This window comes from Oncorhynchus gorbuscha, linkage group LG10 (assembly GCF_021184085.1).
Source record: "Oncorhynchus gorbuscha isolate QuinsamMale2020 ecotype Even-year linkage group LG10, OgorEven_v1.0, whole genome shotgun sequence".
NCBI classification, from domain to species: domain Eukaryota; kingdom Metazoa; phylum Chordata; class Actinopteri; order Salmoniformes; family Salmonidae; genus Oncorhynchus; species Oncorhynchus gorbuscha.
Genome location: NC_060182.1, coordinates 79,910,897 through 79,928,774, shown reverse-complemented (window position 1 = coordinate 79,928,774; position 17,878 = coordinate 79,910,897). Strand labels below are relative to the sequence as shown.

At 43.1% G+C, this 17,878-nt stretch overlaps 2 protein-coding genes across 6 annotated transcripts in view; one reads left to right on the top strand and one right to left on the bottom strand.

Annotated features, from left to right (window-relative positions):
- Nucleotides 1-11,351, top strand: part of daam1a (dishevelled associated activator of morphogenesis 1a) — an 88,169-nt gene extending 76,818 nt beyond the window's left edge. For all 5 annotated transcript variants that reach the window (XM_046367182.1, XM_046367185.1, XM_046367181.1 and 2 more), the window contains 7 exons: nt 3,910-3,998; nt 4,740-4,908; nt 7,288-7,395; nt 8,147-8,207; nt 8,416-8,547; nt 9,427-9,597; nt 9,852-11,351. In XM_046367182.1, coding sequence (XP_046223138.1) covers nt 3,910-3,998; nt 4,740-4,908; nt 7,288-7,395; nt 8,147-8,207; nt 8,416-8,547; nt 9,427-9,597; nt 9,852-10,058 — 937 coding nt within the window. In that variant the 3' untranslated portion in view covers nt 10,059-11,351. The remainder of the gene's footprint in view (nt 1-3,909; nt 3,999-4,739; nt 4,909-7,287; nt 7,396-8,146; nt 8,208-8,415; nt 8,548-9,426; nt 9,598-9,851) is intronic.
- A 3,646-nt stretch (nt 11,352-14,997) lies between these two features.
- Nucleotides 14,998-17,633, bottom strand: LOC124046610 (G-protein coupled receptor 135). The gene has a single exon (XM_046367186.1). The coding sequence runs from the start codon at nt 17,404-17,406 to the stop codon at nt 16,042-16,044; it is 1,365 nt and encodes a 454-aa protein (XP_046223142.1). The 5' UTR covers nt 17,407-17,633; the 3' UTR covers nt 14,998-16,041.
- Nucleotides 17,634-17,878: the final 245 nt, after the last annotated feature.

The window sequence follows — 17,878 nt, the reverse complement described above, 5'->3', positions numbered from 1 at the left end:
GGCCGTGGCTGAGGGGGAGGCCGTGGCTGAGTGGGAGGCTGTGGCTGAGGCTGTGGTTGAGGTGGAGGCTGTGGTTGAGACTGTGGTTGAGGTGGAGGCTGTGGTTGAGGGGTAGGGAGGCTGTGCCTGAGGGGGAGGCCGTGGCTGAGGGGGAGGCCGTGGCTGAGTGGGAGGCTGTGGCTGAGGCTGTGGTTGATACTGTGGTTGAGGGGGAGTCTGTGGCTGAGGGGTAGGGGAGCCTGTGGCTGAGGGGTAGGGGAGCCTGTGGCCTAGGGGTAGGGGAGCCTGTGGCTGAGGGGTAGAGGAGCCTGTGGCTGAGGGGTAGAGGAGCCTGTGGCTGAGGGGTAGAGGAGCCTGTGGCTGAGGGGTAGGGGAGGCCGTGGCTGAGGGGGAGGCCGTGGCTGAGGGGGAGGCCGTGGCTGAGTGGGAGGCTGTGGCTGAGGCTGTGGTTGAGGTGGAGGCTGTGGTTGAGACTGTGGTTGAGGTGGAGGCTGTGGTTGAGGGGTAGGCGAGGCTGTGCCTGAGGGGGAGGCCGTGGCTGAGGGGGAGGCCGTGGCTGAGTGGGAGGCTGTGGCTGAGGCTGTGGTTGATACTGTGGTTGAGGGGGAGTCTGTGGCTGAGGCTGTGGTTGAGGGGGAGTCTGTGGCTGAGACTGTGGTTGAGGGGGAGTCTGTGGCTGAGGCTGTGGTTGAGGTGGAGGCTGTGGTTGAGACTGTGGTTGAGGGGGAGTCTGTGGCTGAGGCTGTGGTTGAGGTGGAGGCTGTTGTTGAGACTGTGGTTGAGGGGGAGTCTGTGGCTGAGGCTGTGGTTGAGGTGGAGGCTGTGGTTGAGGGGGAGGCTGGTGCAAAGGTGGCGGCAAGCAGCTGAACTCTCCATGTAACTGTTGTTAATGAGTGAATATGAAACCTCCCTGGGGAGACATCCTCGGCTAGGGCAGGAAAAGAAACCCCAGGACTAGGGCTCTCTGCAGTCCTTTAATGGGCATTCCTCTACTGCTTTACAAATGAAGGTTGGATTACTAGATTATAGGAAAGGAAACGTATGACCAGGTGCCATTGTGAGTGTAGTACCAGCACCATTTTTTCCATGATGTATCAAGCCATTTACTATGGGAATAGAGACTTCCTTACAGGATCTGGAGTCGTTTCTCCTTTTGTGTTTTGCCATCCTGAAAACATTGAAGCTGTGGTAACAGAGTTTGGGCAGGGAGCAGGAATGGAGCTTCTTTATTCAATGTGTTTTTCATGTTGAATATTTAATCCAGTAAGATCATTTGTGAAAGATGTATGTAAACTCCGCAAAAAAATAAACGTCCTGTCAACTGTGTTTATTTTCAGCAAACTTAACATGTGTAAATATTTGCATGAACATAACAAGATTCAACAACTGAGACATAAACTGAACAAGTTCCACAGACATGTGACTAACAGAAATAGAATAATATGTCCCTGAACAAAGGGGGGTTCAAAAGTAACAGTCAGTATCTGGTGTGGCCACCAGCTGCATTAAGTACTGCAGTGCATCTCCTCCTCATTTACTGCACCAGATTTGCCAGTTCTTGCTGTGAGATGTTACCCCACACTTCCACCGAGGCACCTGCAAGTTCCCGGATATTTCTGGGGGGAACGGCCCTAGGCCTCACTCTCCGATCCAACAGGTCCCAGACGTGCTCAATGGGATTGAGATCCAGGCTCTTCGCTGGCCATGGCAGAAAACTGACATTCCTGTCTTGCAGGAAATCACGCACAGAACAAGCAGTATGGCTGGTGGCATTGTCATTCTGGAGGGCCACGTCAGGATGAGCCTGCAGGAAGGGTACCACATGAGGGAGGAGGATGTCTTTCCTGTAACACACAGCGCTGAGATTGCCTGCAATGACAACAAGCTCAATCTGATGATGCTGTGACACACCGCCCCAGACCATGACAGACCCTCCACCTCCAAATCGATCCTGCTCCAGAGTATAGGCCTCGGTGTAACGTTCATTCCTTCGACGATGAATGCGAATCCGACCATCACCCCTGGTGAGACAAAATCGTGACTCGTCAGTGAAGAGCACTTTTTGCCAGTCCTGTCTGGTCCAGGGACAGTGGGTTTGTGCCCATAGGCGACGTTGTTGCCGGTGATGTATGGTGAGGACCTGCCTTACAACAGGCCTACACGCCCTCAGTCCAGCTTCTCTTAGCCTATTGTGGACAGTCTGAGCACTGATGGAGGGATTGTGCGTTCCTGGTGTAACTCAGGCAGTTGTTGCCATCCTGTACCTGTCTCGCAGGTATGATGTTCGGATGTACCGATCCTGTGCAGGTGTTACACTGCGAGGATGATCAGCTGTCCGTCCTCTCTCCCTGTAGCGCTGTCTTAGGCGTCTCACAGTATTGACATTGCAATTTATTGCCCTGTCCACATCTGCAGTCCTCATGCCTCCTTGCAGCATGTCTAAGGCCCGTACACGCAGATGAGCAGGGACCCTGGGAATCTTTCTTTTGGTGTTTTTCAGAGTCAGTAGAGTCAGTGACTTAACGACTGTTCCACAGGTGCATGTTCCTTAATTGTTTATGGTTCATTGAACAAGCATGGGAAACAGTGTTTAAACCCTTTACAATGAAGATCTGTGAAGTTATTTAGATTTTTACGAATAATCTTTGAAAGACAGGGTCCTGAAAAAGGGCAGTTTCTTTTTTTTGCTGATTTTTTTGTTGTTGTCTGGTCACAAAACCTCTGTTGATCAAATGTCTGAACAAAACCACAAAACAAGTGTATTTCTATTCAAAGTTCATAGCCTTCATTTAGGAAAGGTCATATCAAATAGACAGGTGGGACTTTGGAGGAAGAAAATTATTCCTCAAAAAGAAAGGAGGACCAAGGCACTCTTCATATAATTAATTAAAATGCCATTATTAGTATGGCATGTTCAATAGAAACAACGTTTTTTAAACCGATGCGTTTCGGCTGCATAGCCTTCGCCAGGGAGTACAAAAAAACGAATACAAGGTCCTCTTTTAAACAGCTTTTCAATTAGCCCTAATTGGAAGAGGGAGTGGTTACACAATTGATTAGACACACCTAGTAAGCAATACTATACACATTAAAAAGTGAAATACTGTCGCTATGTTATCATAAAAATACAACTCCAAGCTAGAAGTATCAGAAGACTAAAAGGTACTTATAACCTTCAATATAACTTGGAGAAGTGTCAAGAATAAGAAAGCAATATTTTCCATAGTACACTAGAACAACAAAACATGAACAACAACAGTCTAACCATAGCTGAGGGCAAATTAATGTTGTAACCACTCCCTCTTCCAATTAGGAATTTACAATGAATTACATTTGAGTATTTAGGACACATCACAGCTGAGACAATGATGGAAATCCTGAGGGACAAGGAGAGTGGCAAAGAGCACCTTCTATCTACCAAAATGTACTATTGTGTACCTTAGTAGCGCTTCCCTTCCTCCTCTTTCTACTAGTGAAGAAAATTATTATTGAAAACATGTCAACTATATTTAGTCCAACTGTTTATTGAAAACAAATACATTTTCACAGTAAGCACTTGTTGTCTATCAAACACATTGTTACAGTTGTTGGTTATTTTGAATTTGTGTCATATTAGCATAGGCGTGACATGAATCAAAACACCTTAAAACAAGACATAGAATCAAGAACAATATACAACTACCTGAAACAAGCGCCCTACGATTTTCCACATGGCAGCTTCTTGTCATTGTTGCTAGCTATCTGACTGTTCAGAATCATAACACACGGCCTTATGCCTCATCGATGCGTGCGCATCATTTCCGTGACGTCGTCAGGCAACCCATCTATTACACAACAGTTTCAGTGAAGGGTAATGTCTATGTAAATTCTGATTGAAACATAATATTTGGACCTCTTTCTACAATACAGAATCAACCACTACCAGCCAAGGCTGCAGTCTCTCTACTTCAAAAAGAAATTTGCTGAAAGAATCGTCGAAGTCAAACCTAAAGTTGAAGGTAGGATTTTCCTACAATGTTCCATGCTCAAATGATCTACCTTTAAAAGAAGTAGTGCACTATATAGATAATAGTGTGCCATTTGGTGGTCCCTGGTCATAGGTAATGCATTACCTAGGGACTAGGGTGCCATTTGGTTGTCCCCACTCAAAGGTAATGCATTACATAGGGACTAGGGTGCCATTTGGTGGTCCCTGGTCAAAGGTAATGCATTCATAGGAACTAGGGTGCCATTTGGTGGTCCCTGGTCAAAGGTAATGCATTACATAGGGACTAGGGTGCCATTTGGTGGTCCCTGGTCAAAGGTAATGCATTCATAGGAACTAGGGTGCCATTTGGTGGTCCCTGGTCAAAGGTAATGCATTACATAGGGACTAGGGTGTCATTTGGTGGTCCCTGGTCAAAGGTAATGCATTCATAGGAACTAGGGTGCCATTTGGTGGTCCCTGGTCAAAGGTAATGCATTACATAGGGACTAGGGTGTCATTTGGTGGTCCCTGGTCAAAGGTAATGCATTACATAGGGACTAGGGTGGCATTTGGTGGTCCCTGGTCAAATGTAATGCATTACATAGGAACTAGGGTGTCATTTGGTGGTCCCTGGTCAAAGGTAATGCATTACATAGGAACTAGGGTGTCATTTGGTGGTCCCTGGTCAAAGGTAATGCATTACATAGGGACTAGGGTGGCATTTAACCAATGTCTTATCCTCATAACAGTAACGTCTTCTTCCTCTCCCCAGCACTGATCAGGGCATCTAAAGAGGTGCTGCAGAGTCGCAACCTCAAGCAGCTTCTGGAGGTGGTCCTGGCCTTTGGTAACTACATGAACAAGGGTCAGAGGGGGAACGCCTATGGCTTCAAAGTGTCCTCACTCAACAAGATTGCTGACACCAAGTCCAGCATTGACAAGTAAGAAATGTTCTGGCTTGAGCATTTATCCTTTATGTATACAGGAAAAATACCATTGACTTAAAAACATTTTAGTTCATAGACCTGTCCAAATAACACCACACTAAGAGCATGATGTGTGTCATGTGTGATGATGTGTGTGATATGAATTCTAATGTGTGATGTGAATTATAATGTGTGATGTGAATTATAATGTGCGATGTGAATTCTAATGTGTGATATGAATTATAATGTGTGATATGAATTATAATGTGTGATATGAATTCTAAAGTGTGATATGAATTCTAAAGTGTGATATGAATTCTAATGTGTGATATGAATTCTAATGTGTGATGTGAATTATAATGTGCGATGTGAATTCTAATGTGTGATATGAATTCTAATGTGTGATATGAATTCTAATGTGTGATGTGAATTATAATGTGCGATGTGAATTCTAATGTGTGATATGAATTATAATGTGTGATATGAATTCTAATGTGTGATATGAATTCTAAAGTGTGATATGAATTCTAAAGTGTGATATGAATTCTAATGTGTGATATGAATTCTACAGTGTGATATGAATTCTAATGTGCGATGTGAATTATAATGTGTGATATGAATTCTAAAGTGTGATATGAATTCTAATGTGTGATGTGAATTATAATGTGCGATGTGAATTCTAATGTGTGATATGAATTCTAAAGTGTGATATGAATTCTAATGTGCGATGTGAATTATAATGTGCGATGTGAATTATAATGTGCGATGTGAATTCTAATGTGTGATGTGAATTATAATGTGCGATGTGAATTATAATGTGCGATGTGAATTATAATGTGCGATGTGAATTCTAAAGTGTGATATGAATTCTAAAGTGTGATATGAATTATAATGTGCGATATGAATTCTAATGTGTGATGTGAATTCTAATGTGCGATGTGAATTCTAATGTGCGATGTGAATTATAATGTGCGATATGAATTCTAATGTGCGATGTGAATTATAATGTGCGATGTGAATTCTAATGTGTGATGTGAATTCTAATGTGTGATGTGAATTCTGATATGCGATGTGAATTCTAATGTGTGATGTGAATTCTAATGTGTGATGTGAATTCTAATGTGTGATGTGAATTCTAATGTGTGATATGAATAATAATGTGTGATATGAATAATAATGTGTGATATGAATTCTAATGTGTGATATGAATTCTAATGTGTGATATGAATTCTAAAGTGTGATATGAATTCTAATGTGCGATGTGAATTATAATGTGCGATGTGAATTCTAATGTGTGATGTGAATTCTAATGTGTGATGTGAATTCTGATATGCGATGTGAATTCTAATGTGTGATGTGAATTCTAATGTGTGATGTGAATTCTAATGTGTGATGTGAATTCTAATGTGTGATGTGAATTCTAATGTGTGATGTGAATTCTAATGTGTGATGTGAATTCTAATGTGTGATGTGAATTCTAATGTGCGATGTGAATTCTAATGTGCGATGTGAATTCTAATGTGTGATGTGAATTCTAATATGTGATGTGAATTCTAATGTGTGATGTGAATTCTAATGTGTGATGTGAATTTTAATGTGCGATGTGAATTCTAATATGTGATGTGAATTCTAATGTGTGATGTGAATTCTAATGTGTGATGTGAATTCTAATGTGTGATGTGAATTCTAATGTGTGATGTGAATTCTAATGTGTGATGTGAATTCTAATGTGTGATGTGAATTCTAATGTGCGATGTGAATTCTAATGTGTGATGTGAATTCTAATGTGTGATGTGAATTCTAATATGTGATGTGAATTCTAATGTGTGATGTGAATTCTAATGTGTGATGTGAATTCTAATGTGCGATGTGAATTCTAATATGAGATGTGAATTCTAATGTGCGATGTGAATTCTAATGTGCGATGTGAATTCTAATGTGTGATGTGAATTCTAATGTGCGATGTGAATTATAATGTGCGATGTGAATTCTAATGTGTGATGTGAATTATAATGTGCGATGTGAATTATAATGTGCGATGTGAATTATAATGTGCGATGTGAATTATAATGTGCGATGTGAATTCTAATGTGCGATGTGAATTCTAATGTGTGATGTGAATTCTAATGTGCGATGTGAATTCTAATATTTGATGTAAATTCTAATGTGCGATGTGAATTCTAATGTGCGATGTGAATTCTAATGTATGATGTGAATTCTAATGTGCGATGTGAATTCTAATGTGCGATGTGAATTCTAATGTGCGATGTGAATTCTAATGTGCGATGTGAATTCTAATGTGTGATGTGAATTCTAATGTGTGATGTGAATTCTAATGTGTGATGTGAATTCTAATGCGTGATATGAATACTAATGTGTGGTATGTGTTTGTAGGAACATCACTCTGCTGCATTACCTGATCACCATCCTGGAGCATAAGTATCCCAAAGTGGCCGTGTTCCAGGAAGAGCTTCAGAGTGTTCCAGAGGCAGCCAAAGTCAAGTACGAGCTGCTACTAAGGCTGACTGAATCAACAAACACACACACACACACACACACACACACACACACACACACACACACACACACACACACACACACACACACACACACACACACACACACACACACACACACACACACACACACACACACACACACACACACACACACACACACACACAGATGCTGTTTCATAAACCTAAGTTGCTCTCATTTATGTGAAACTGTGTGTAATTACCCTTGCTGTTTGTATTACCTTACATGCCGTGTTTACAGAGAGGGTCAAAGGTCATGTTTATATTGTCTGGATTTTTCAGAGGCACAGGTTGTCCTAATAGCCCATATTTCAGTGATCCTCTTGAAATGTGGAAAGTGTGAACTGTGAACCCTGCAATCCTCAAAATGTCAAGGTGTTTCCTATTGTACCACAGCAAAGCAATAGTGTAACAGTCAGCATTAAAACAATTATAATAATTCAGGTCGCAAATAAAGATAATCTAAGTTAGAGTTTCTGTTAAACCTAGTGAACCCTGTATCCATGCCTTTCCTGACTGAGAAGGAAGGAAGTTGGGTTTTATCATCACACATTTCCTGTCTCTAAGTTGTGGCTTGGTTGGAGCACAGATGGTTTGTAATTGTTTCACGTCAATAAACTCCTCTCTCCACTCCCTCCCTTTCCTTTCCCCTTTCCTCCTCTCCTCTCATCTTTCTTCACTCCCTTTCCTTCCCTTTCCTCTACCCTTATCCACAGTATGACAGAGCTGGAGAAAGACATCAACAACTTGCGTTCTGGACTGAAGAGTGTGGAAATGGTGAGTGGCCATTTCTATTGGTTTTACCCTTATTCTCACATGGTATCAGAGGCAGTCCTGTTCATGACTCTCAATACGTTTCCACTGACAGAACTCCAAAGATTATGGCCTGGAGTTTTGCCTTGTCATATCATATCGTAATCTTGTGTTGTGGGTTGTCTGATGACAGCCATATAATTCTCCTGTAATGCTGTTCCCTACTGTATAGGAGCTGGAGTTTCAGAGAGGTCTTCCTCAGGTTTCGGGGGATAAGTTTGTGTCTGTGGTGAGCCAGTTCATCACCGTGGCCAGCTTCAGCTTCTCAGACGTGGAGGATTCTCTGACCGAGGCCAAGGAGCTGGTGAGAACCAGCGGGGGCCAGGGTCTGGGGACCGCATTGTCCGTCTGCCCCCTCCTCCTCATGCTTCTCTCCACTACTAGGAGCTCTGATGGAGATATAAAACTAAAATATGGTCGCTTTAAAGACTTTATAAGGGCAGAGCAAATGGCAAATCCTGTAACTTTATACTTGGCCACAACCAAGTAGGTAGCACACATTAAGTGTTCTTACTGCAGCTTTGAAGTCACCTTTTCAAACAACCAATATACTTGGAAATAGTATGCCTTGTGTTTCACTGTATTTCAATGTGGAGGATGTAGTAACTCACGTCTGTTCAAGGGTTACCGTCTACCTGCATAGACATTGGAACCTCTGAATATAAGAAGTTCATTTTTAACTGAGATGGGTCAAGGCTATCAGTTTCAAAGCCGTGGTTTTCCCCCTGGTCCTCCCCTTCATGAAGTGCCATGTGGAATGTATTTGATACATGCGCAGTGGATGAGGGTTATTTATGTATCAAGTTCAACTTTACAATGGCAGGGAGGAGGAAACCACCTGTTGGGAGCAGCCCTGAGTTCAAATAATATTTGAAATATTTTAATTACCGAATGTTTGCCCTACCCTGCCTGGAGTGCCAGGTGGGCAGAGTTTGCACATTTACGATTATTGTGTTGGTTCCAATATACAAGACAAGCACAATCAAGCCCAGATAAAGTATTAGTTATGATTTAAAATAGTATTTGAACCCAGATATGGTGGCATACCCACGTCTCACACATTCATCCCCAGTGTAACTGAAAGAAATCACCTGTGACTCATTGATTGCATTTTATTACATCTAGAGGAAAAGCTGTTTGAACATCTTAAAGTATTTGGTGTCTAACGTTGTTTTCTCTCCAGTTTCTGAAGGCAGTGCAGCATTTTGGTGAGGATGCAACTCGTATGCAGCCTGACGAGTTCTTCGGAATCTTCGACCAATTCCTGCAGGCGTTCGCAGAGGCCAAGCAGGAGAATGAGAACATGCTCAGACGCAAGGAGGAAGAGGAGCGACGGGCCCGCATGGAAGCACAGGTTAGATTAAGATTGTCTATCACTGACCAAAACACTAGAGATCATCACCTATGGTCACCTTTTAACCACCTAGTCATTATGCAACATATATTACAAATGGGTATAAAACCAGAGTTTTTTAAAACTCTTGACCAACACAAACTCAAATGCATGTGCTGTACTGTTCATTTACTCAATACACCAAATACATCCGTCACACACTATATTCTACTGTAGGTGTGTGTCATTTGGTCAAGCCTGTTTTGTCTCCTCAGCTGAAGGAGCAGAGGGAGAAGGAGCGCAAGGCCAGGAAGGCTAAGGAGAACTGTGAAGAGGACGGTGAGTTCGACGACCTTGTTTCAGCACTGCGCTCTGGGGAGGTGTTCGATAAGGACCTGTCCAAGATGAAACGCAACCGCAAGCGCGTCAACTCATCAGCTGAGACCAGCAGGGAGCGGCCAGTCACCAAACTGAACCTCTAAAACAACTGATGACGGATCCTTTGTCCTACTAGAGCTAGGCTATGCTGCCCTCTGGTGGCTTGGAATGGGCCTAGCGCCCCTTCATTTTGGAGTGGACAGAACTCACCACTAAAACAGAACTGAAATGAGCATGATAGGTGGTGGACAGACCTCTACTTACTCTTCTGCTACTCAAGCAACAATAACCCAGAGCTTGTGTCTGTCTGGAAACAGACATTACCTCCTAATGAAAACCATGAACTATGGATCAGGAGTGACTCTAAGCTATTTGTGTTAACCAACATTTTTTAAATGCTGTGGTCTGAATGACAGTTTTACTCATGTCGTGAATGGGGCACTTTAATAGCATAGGGCTGGTGCCCTAGAGTAGGACCCTCTTCTTGACCCTCCCTGTCTGCAAAGATAACCAGGAAGTGGAATGGAAAGCCTGGGATAACACACACACACACACAGTGACCCTGGCGGAGACCCGTTTCCTGTTTTAATCGGGAGAATGTACTAGCCTTTGTGTAAAATCTTTCCTGCTATTGTGTTCAGTCAGAGTCCCTTAAGGGTATAGTAAAAGATGTCAACCTCATGCATAGAAACAGTGTCTGTTGAAGCACAATCCAGTATGTATGAGTGATAATGTTTTTTAGCTGAGCACAAAAGCATAACAACAAGATACACATTTTGATACTGTTTTTTTAATCACAATTTTACAAAGACCTGATTTAGATATATTAAAAACCAAATCACAGATGCAATATTGCCATTTTATTAGAGCCCTAACGTTCACCTTTAGAAAATAATCTATTGAAACAGCAACAAAAGATGGGTCTAAAAAATAATGTATATTTTACTGTATATACAGTATTGTAAAAGAGTATAGGACCTAGTTTGAAGTTTTGAAAGGATATTGTCTCTGATTTGATTTAAAGTGTTACCAAAAATGATTGCTCTACTTCTGGCCATCCTGACAAACAGTGTGGATATCAGTCTGGAAACTATGCATCCTATACATTTTTTATTTGTGTTCAATACTGTCATATATGTGTATATATTATGTATTGTGCCAATTCCCGTGTCACCTTCTCACTATGTTATGTACAGCAGAAACTTTTCAGTTATTTAGTCAGATCCAATTAGTAAAACCCTTCTAAAACCTTTGGTCACATTTCTACCAACACCCTCCTCAACTGTGTGATAGCATTTCTGATGGAGTTATGTGGGTTCTTTCAATACAGCTTTTTTATTATTTAAACAACTTTCTATTTCGAAACGGACTAAAGTAATAAACCTGGATGTCAATTATCTGTTGAATCTTTGTTATGTTTGCAAGCCAGTAAACCAGTAATTCCTCTCGGACTGTCTTCAATAAGTAGCTGTTGGTAATATCTTCCTAGGGCAATTGAATTGAAGTGATGTCTTTTACCAAGTTTACCTTTGACCTTATTCATTGTCTGTCTGATTGCTTTGTACTCATTGTGGACTTGGAATAGTTTCAGGCCAATTTGTGTAAAAACCCTTGGTAACAGTTAGGTGTTTTAAGAGGGAGTGGCCTTACTTGTCTGCCCTGACTATTTAAGGAGTATTACTTGGACCCAGTCTTAGTGCGCCATCTATAGTTTAGAAGGACATCAGCTCCTACAAGAGCAGCAAGTATATTTTTTTATTCAATACGTAGCTTTTGGTATCATCTTGCTAGAGCAATTGGAATTGAAGTGCTGTCTTTTTATCTGGTAGCCTACTTAATCATTGCTGTTTGAACTGTCTGATTTGCTCAGTACTTGTGACTGTTGTTGTTGACTTGGATTAGTTTCAGGCCTATTTGTCTAACAATTTTGCTAATATGTGGGTGTGTTTTATTGCAGGGGGTGTTTTTTTCCCCCACCTCTGCCAGGCAATCACTGCTGTTGTCTTTCACCTCTGCTAGGCAATTAGTGCTAGTACTTCAGTCTCCCCTGTTTCTTCAGCAGCAACTGTAAGAGGCAGTATTGTCACCAAACCAGACTGTCTGTTGAGTTGTTTGAGGAAGGCTCCACATCACTCTCTCACTTGAGTATCTTACCTAGTTATTTTCATATCTTATTTGGATCTTCTGTATTTTTGGCAAGTATGTGTGTCCCATTTTCAGTTCGCTCCTCTTCCGGTAGATTTTACATTCGCTGCCCACTCAGTGGCTGTAACACTTCTAAGTTAGTGTACCCTGTGAGCACAACCCATGTGGAATTCTTAGTCTCTGGCAGGGTTTGGTACTTCCGATCTACGGCCAATAAAGCTGAGTTCATCTCACCCTGATGGAGACATGGAATACCTTATAACACTGCTACTGGTCGTGGTGGTGGTAGCACAGGGCTAATCACTTCTCCTATAAGTGGAGTTTTTCTTTCCCCCTCTCACCTGTCTATTGAGTGACTTTAACTTCCTGACGCCTGACTTAAATACATTTCTTTCCTCTTTGTTTCCACTCCTTTTCACCTCACCCTTTCCCAGTCACCTCACACGCACAAGGCAGGTAATCAGCTTGACCTCAACTTCACTAGAGGCTGTACACCTACTGATCTCTGATCAATACTCTGTTTCCTTTTCTCCTCCAACCCTCAGACCCTACCTACGCAGATGGTCATGCGCCACCACAATCTTTGCTCCCGCTACTCTTCTATCTGCTCTTCCTTCTGCTAAATTCCACTGACTCTGCATCTTCGACCCTACTCTCTTCCCTTTCCGCCTCATTTGACTCCCACTGTCCCCTTTCCTCCTGGCCAGCCCAACCTTCACCTCTTGCTCCGTGGATGAGTCACTCAATGCGCACTAACAAAACAGGGCTGTGGGCAGTTGAGTGGAAATGGAGGGAAATTAAACCTCCGGAGGACCTATCCTCCTTCCACTCCCTTCTATCTACCATCTCCGTCTTTATCTGCTGCTAAAACTGCCTTCTATCACTCTAAATTTGTATCTTCTGCCTCCAACCCTGGGAAACTCTTTTCCACTTTCTCATCTCTCCTTAATTATCCTCCCTCTGCAGACATTTGTCAACTGCTTTAAAAAAAGACATCCGCTCCTCATTCACTCAGCCTACTGAGTCCACTAGTTCCACTCCCACAGAACTACCCTACGCCTTGACCTCTTTCTCGCCTCTTTCCAGATGAAATCCTGCGACAAGTGATGTCCGGCCGCCCAACAACCTGCCCACTTGACCCCATTCACTTCTCCAGACCATCTCTGGAGACCTTCTCATTTCCTTCATTAATTCATCCCTGACCACTAGCTGCATCCCCTCTGACTTCAAGATGGCCAGAGACGCTCCCCGCAAGAAACCAACACTCGACAGCCTCTGGCGTCAAACTAGAGACCGGTATCCCTTTTCTTTCCAAAACACTTGAGCACGCTGTCTCTGACCAACTCTCTCATTATCTCACATAACAAGCTTCTTGACCCTAACCAGTCAGGCTTCAAGGCAGCTCACTCAACTGAGACCGCTCTCTGCTCACTCAACTGAGACCGCTCTCTGCTCTGCCAAAGCTGACTCTTTTCTCATCCTCCTAGATCTAACCATCAGATCCTCCTTTCCACCCTCTCAGGGTTGAGCGTCTCAGGCTCTGCACACTCTTGAATTGCATCCTACCTGGCAGGTCGCACCGGCCAGGTGGCGTGGAGAGGATCTGCATCTGCACCAAATGCTCTTACTACTGGTGTCCCACAGGGCTTGGATCTAGGTCCACTTTTCTCTTTACACCAAGTCACTCAGCTCTGTCACATGGTCTCTCCTATCGTTTCTTTGCGGGTGGCACTCAGCTACAATTCCCCCTTCTGACACCCAGGTGGCGACATTCATTTATGCGTACCTAGTAGACATCTCAGCTTGTATGTCTACTCACCACCTCAAGCTCAACCTCGACATAACAGAGCTGCTATTCATCCCAGGGAAGGCCTGCCCACTCCAAGATTCTCCATCACGGTTGACAACTCCACGATGTCCCTTTCCCAGAGTGCAAAGAACATTGGTGTGACCCTGGAAAACACCCTGTCATTCTCTGCAAACATCAAGGCAGTGATGGAGGTTCCTGCTCTACATCATCCCTAGAGTACGACCTTCACTCACACAGGAAGCGGAGCAGGTCATAATCCAGGCACTTGTCATCTCTAATCTAGACCACTGCAACTCTGTTGGCTGTGCTCACCATTTGTGCCATCAAACCCCTGAAACTTATCCAGAAGGCTGCAACCCGCATGGTGTTCAACCTTCCCTAGTTTTCTCATGTCACCCCGTTCCTCTGCACACGCCACTGGCTTCCATTTGAAGCTTGCATAACCTTCGGAGCAGCAAGGGGAAATGCCCCACTTCAGGCTATGCTCAAACCCAACATTCCAACCCAAGCCCTCCGTTCCGCCACTCCTGGTCTCTTGGCCCTCCCACCCCTTAAGCTCTTTGTCCTGGCACCCCAATGGCGGAACAAGCTTCCCCCTAAAGTCAGGACAGCGGAGTCTCTGCCCATCTTTCGAAAACATCTGAAACACTACCTCTTTGAAAAGTATCTTAACATGCTCACAACCCTCCCCCTTTCTTTTTCCCCAGTAGCACTGAAAAATACTTTGCAGGGAAAATGTACTTGACATGATTGTTTCACCTAGCTATTTTAAGATGAATGCACTAACTGTATGTCGCTCTGGATAAGAGCATCTGCTGAATGACTAAAGTAATTTAACCCTGTTTTCCAAACTGTGCAACAAAGACAGGTATTCATCTGAGTTATAGTAAGGAGTGGCCAATGCGCCCATGTCTCTATTCTACAGGTTCCATTTACTGTTGGTCTTGTCTGAAAGTGAAGGATTTCTGAAATGTTTTAAAGACATTCTGAGCAAACATCTGCTTCTATGAATTGCAATACTTTGGATACTATTCAGAAAGCATTGTGAATAATGACTTTGTCACTAATAAAACCTCTGGTAACAATTCATCTAGCTGCTGTTTCACCACTCCACCTGTCCTAGGTCAGGATCTGTATTGGCAGTGTCACATATAAGGAACAATACATAAATATATGATGCTTCAAAACATTTATTTTATACATCTTAAGTTAAAATATGATTTAACAACTCACCAATAAAATCAAATTCTGAGAACTCGCAGCTTCTTATGGCAAGCAATACAATTATTACATTTTAAATGAACAAACTAATGAGTATGGTATTCAAAATACACCTTTTTTAATACAGGCACATTTAAATTGTGTTTTCATAGCATTGTTTCATGTTCTAGCAAATCGCTATGGCCAGCCATACATGACATCTTGAATATCAAATCATAGCGCGCGCACACTTTATTTAAATGACTGAATTCTTCACAGTATTTCATATTAAACCTCTACCCTGAATACAGTATAAATGAGGACAAATGCACTATCCCAAATCAAAAAGGAAATCAGCCTGAATTAAACAGCGATCGCCATTATCCAGTTTTTCCTTTGGGTTAGTTCAATGGGATTTAGTGGTTTGGGGTGCCACTTTTGACAGTTTAATACTATAGCAATAAACTATGCCTCAAATCAAAGTGGAATCGAAAGACTGGCTCTTGTTGAATTCACATTACTTGACAACGCAACCAAATGTAAATCAAAACTAGACTTTGAACTGACGTCTGCGCCCAGTGGTAAAGGTTGCGCAATAAACATGTATCTGATAAGGCATAAAGTAATACATATAATCAAATGAGATGTTTAATCATTTGGAGTATTTTATAAATCACACTGCTTTATTGGCCTGAAAATAAATTGGGCTTTTAAATGTGCACTCTGTTCCATCAGTGTGTAGAGCGCTTGACACTGCATAAAGTGTTCAAACGCGGGTTGTCAATTCATAGGACTGACTTTTATATCCCTTATCACTAATTAACAGTTAGGTCTACTTTTCCTCTGATTTCTCCATTTGTTAAAAACTTTGGCATATTTAAATTACTTCAACATTTTGACATTCATCAAGTTTCTCGAAAATAAAAGGACGATCACAGACTTGTATCTGCAGTTTCAACTTTTGACACCGTGGGTTCGGACAGCGTATCGGGCTGAGCATCCCTACAGAAGAACACCGCGGGGTTTTTACAAGCCCACATCGCAACCTCTCCTCCGTTCGCTGGGCTGGAGGAAGACAGCCGGTTGTTTGCACCGTACCGGTCTCTGATTTGGTCGGCCCTGGTTCTTACATCCCTGCTTTGGGTTTGTGTAGATAGGTAGGCAGAAATGTTTCTAGTCCTATATCCCTCTTCTCGGCTTCGGCCTAAAAGCATCGATATGTTAGGGTTTCTAATTGCGTAAATGAGCGGGTTTATGGCACCGTTTGCCCATGCCATCCACATTGCCACGGTGTCCATGACAGGGTTGAATGAGTAATCTCCCACGGCGGTGATGATACCCATCAGACAGTAGGGGCCCCAGCAGAAGATGATAAACACTATCATAATCAGCACTGTCGTGGCCGTCCTCATCTCACTATAAAACCGGAGTAAATACGCGTAAGTGGTCACCGGCCGCACCCTTATTTCTGATAACCTAACGGTCTTACATATGTTATAATGACAGAAACACATGAGCGCAAACGGAAGGAGATAACACACCACTATTAAAGCTATACTGTAAGAGGTACCCACCCTAGAAGTACCAGTGTGAAAGACATACATACAGTGGTAGAAGCCCCTTTTATGGACGACTAGATCCTTGGATGTTCGCATCACCAGGTACCATGGAATGGAGAAAAACACTGCTGTTAACCACACTGCCACCAACAGTGTTATGGCCTTCCTCCTGCCTATCTTCTCCTGAGGTTGCCTCACGATGGCATAATACCGGTCAAAGGAAATTAGAGTCATTGTCAGTGTGGAAATAATACCAAAGCATGCGTTGAAGAACCCGTTGGCGACGCAGAAACGGTCTCCAAACATCCACACACCATCTTTGCTGAAGAGCATCATGAACGAGAACGGTAAACAAAGAACGGCCGTCAAGAAATCAGACAGTGAAAGGGACATGATGAAAGCATTGGTAACGGTTCTCAGCTGTCGATGTTTTATTATGACAATCACCACCGCAGAATTCCCTAAACTAGAGAGGAGGAAGATAACCAGGAGCAACAATGCTTGAGCTGCCACCGTGATGCCATGGAGGACCGAGTTTCCCTCCGCGCTCTGCACGGGTATGTGTTGTTGGTTTTCGTCGCCTCCGCCCGTAAGGTTTCCATGACTGGCCTTCGTAAAAAAGCTGTGTAACACCGGTGCTATGGTGACTATTTCCAGCGTTAAACCCGTGCCAGAGGTGTTGTCTGGAGCAGTGGAGTTGCTGGTGCCAAGCAATGCAATGTTCACGGGGAAATCCATCGGACACAAATGGGGGGCCTCCACAGAATGGAAGGAGATTCATCCCTCTACGAATATGTTGTCTCTGTGTTGATGCAGCAGCTTAGATATGTCGTATTAAAGACACGTAGATCCCATTTGCAACCCCCTTTCTATGGGTTCCTCAACATGTTCCTCATTATTCAAACTGGGGTCCATGCCACTGTTTGCAGTTCTCGCCTGGTCGCCTCAATCCCCGTATTCCTTGATTCTCATATTGCCGAGTACCCGCCTTCCTTGCGTACAATTTGTGTCTTTGCACCCCTTCGTGACGTTTAGAGCCGTTGCCATGGTATCAGTGATGGTTTTCTTCAGTGCAATTACGCACTTTCTGGATGATTAGTTATTTGGTCAGGTACCTATAGGCCTCCCAACGTAGGCTTAAAAACAGAAAAATTGACACCTGCAATTTTACAAGTAGGTTTAATTTTCATATTGGGTATAGGCATTATAA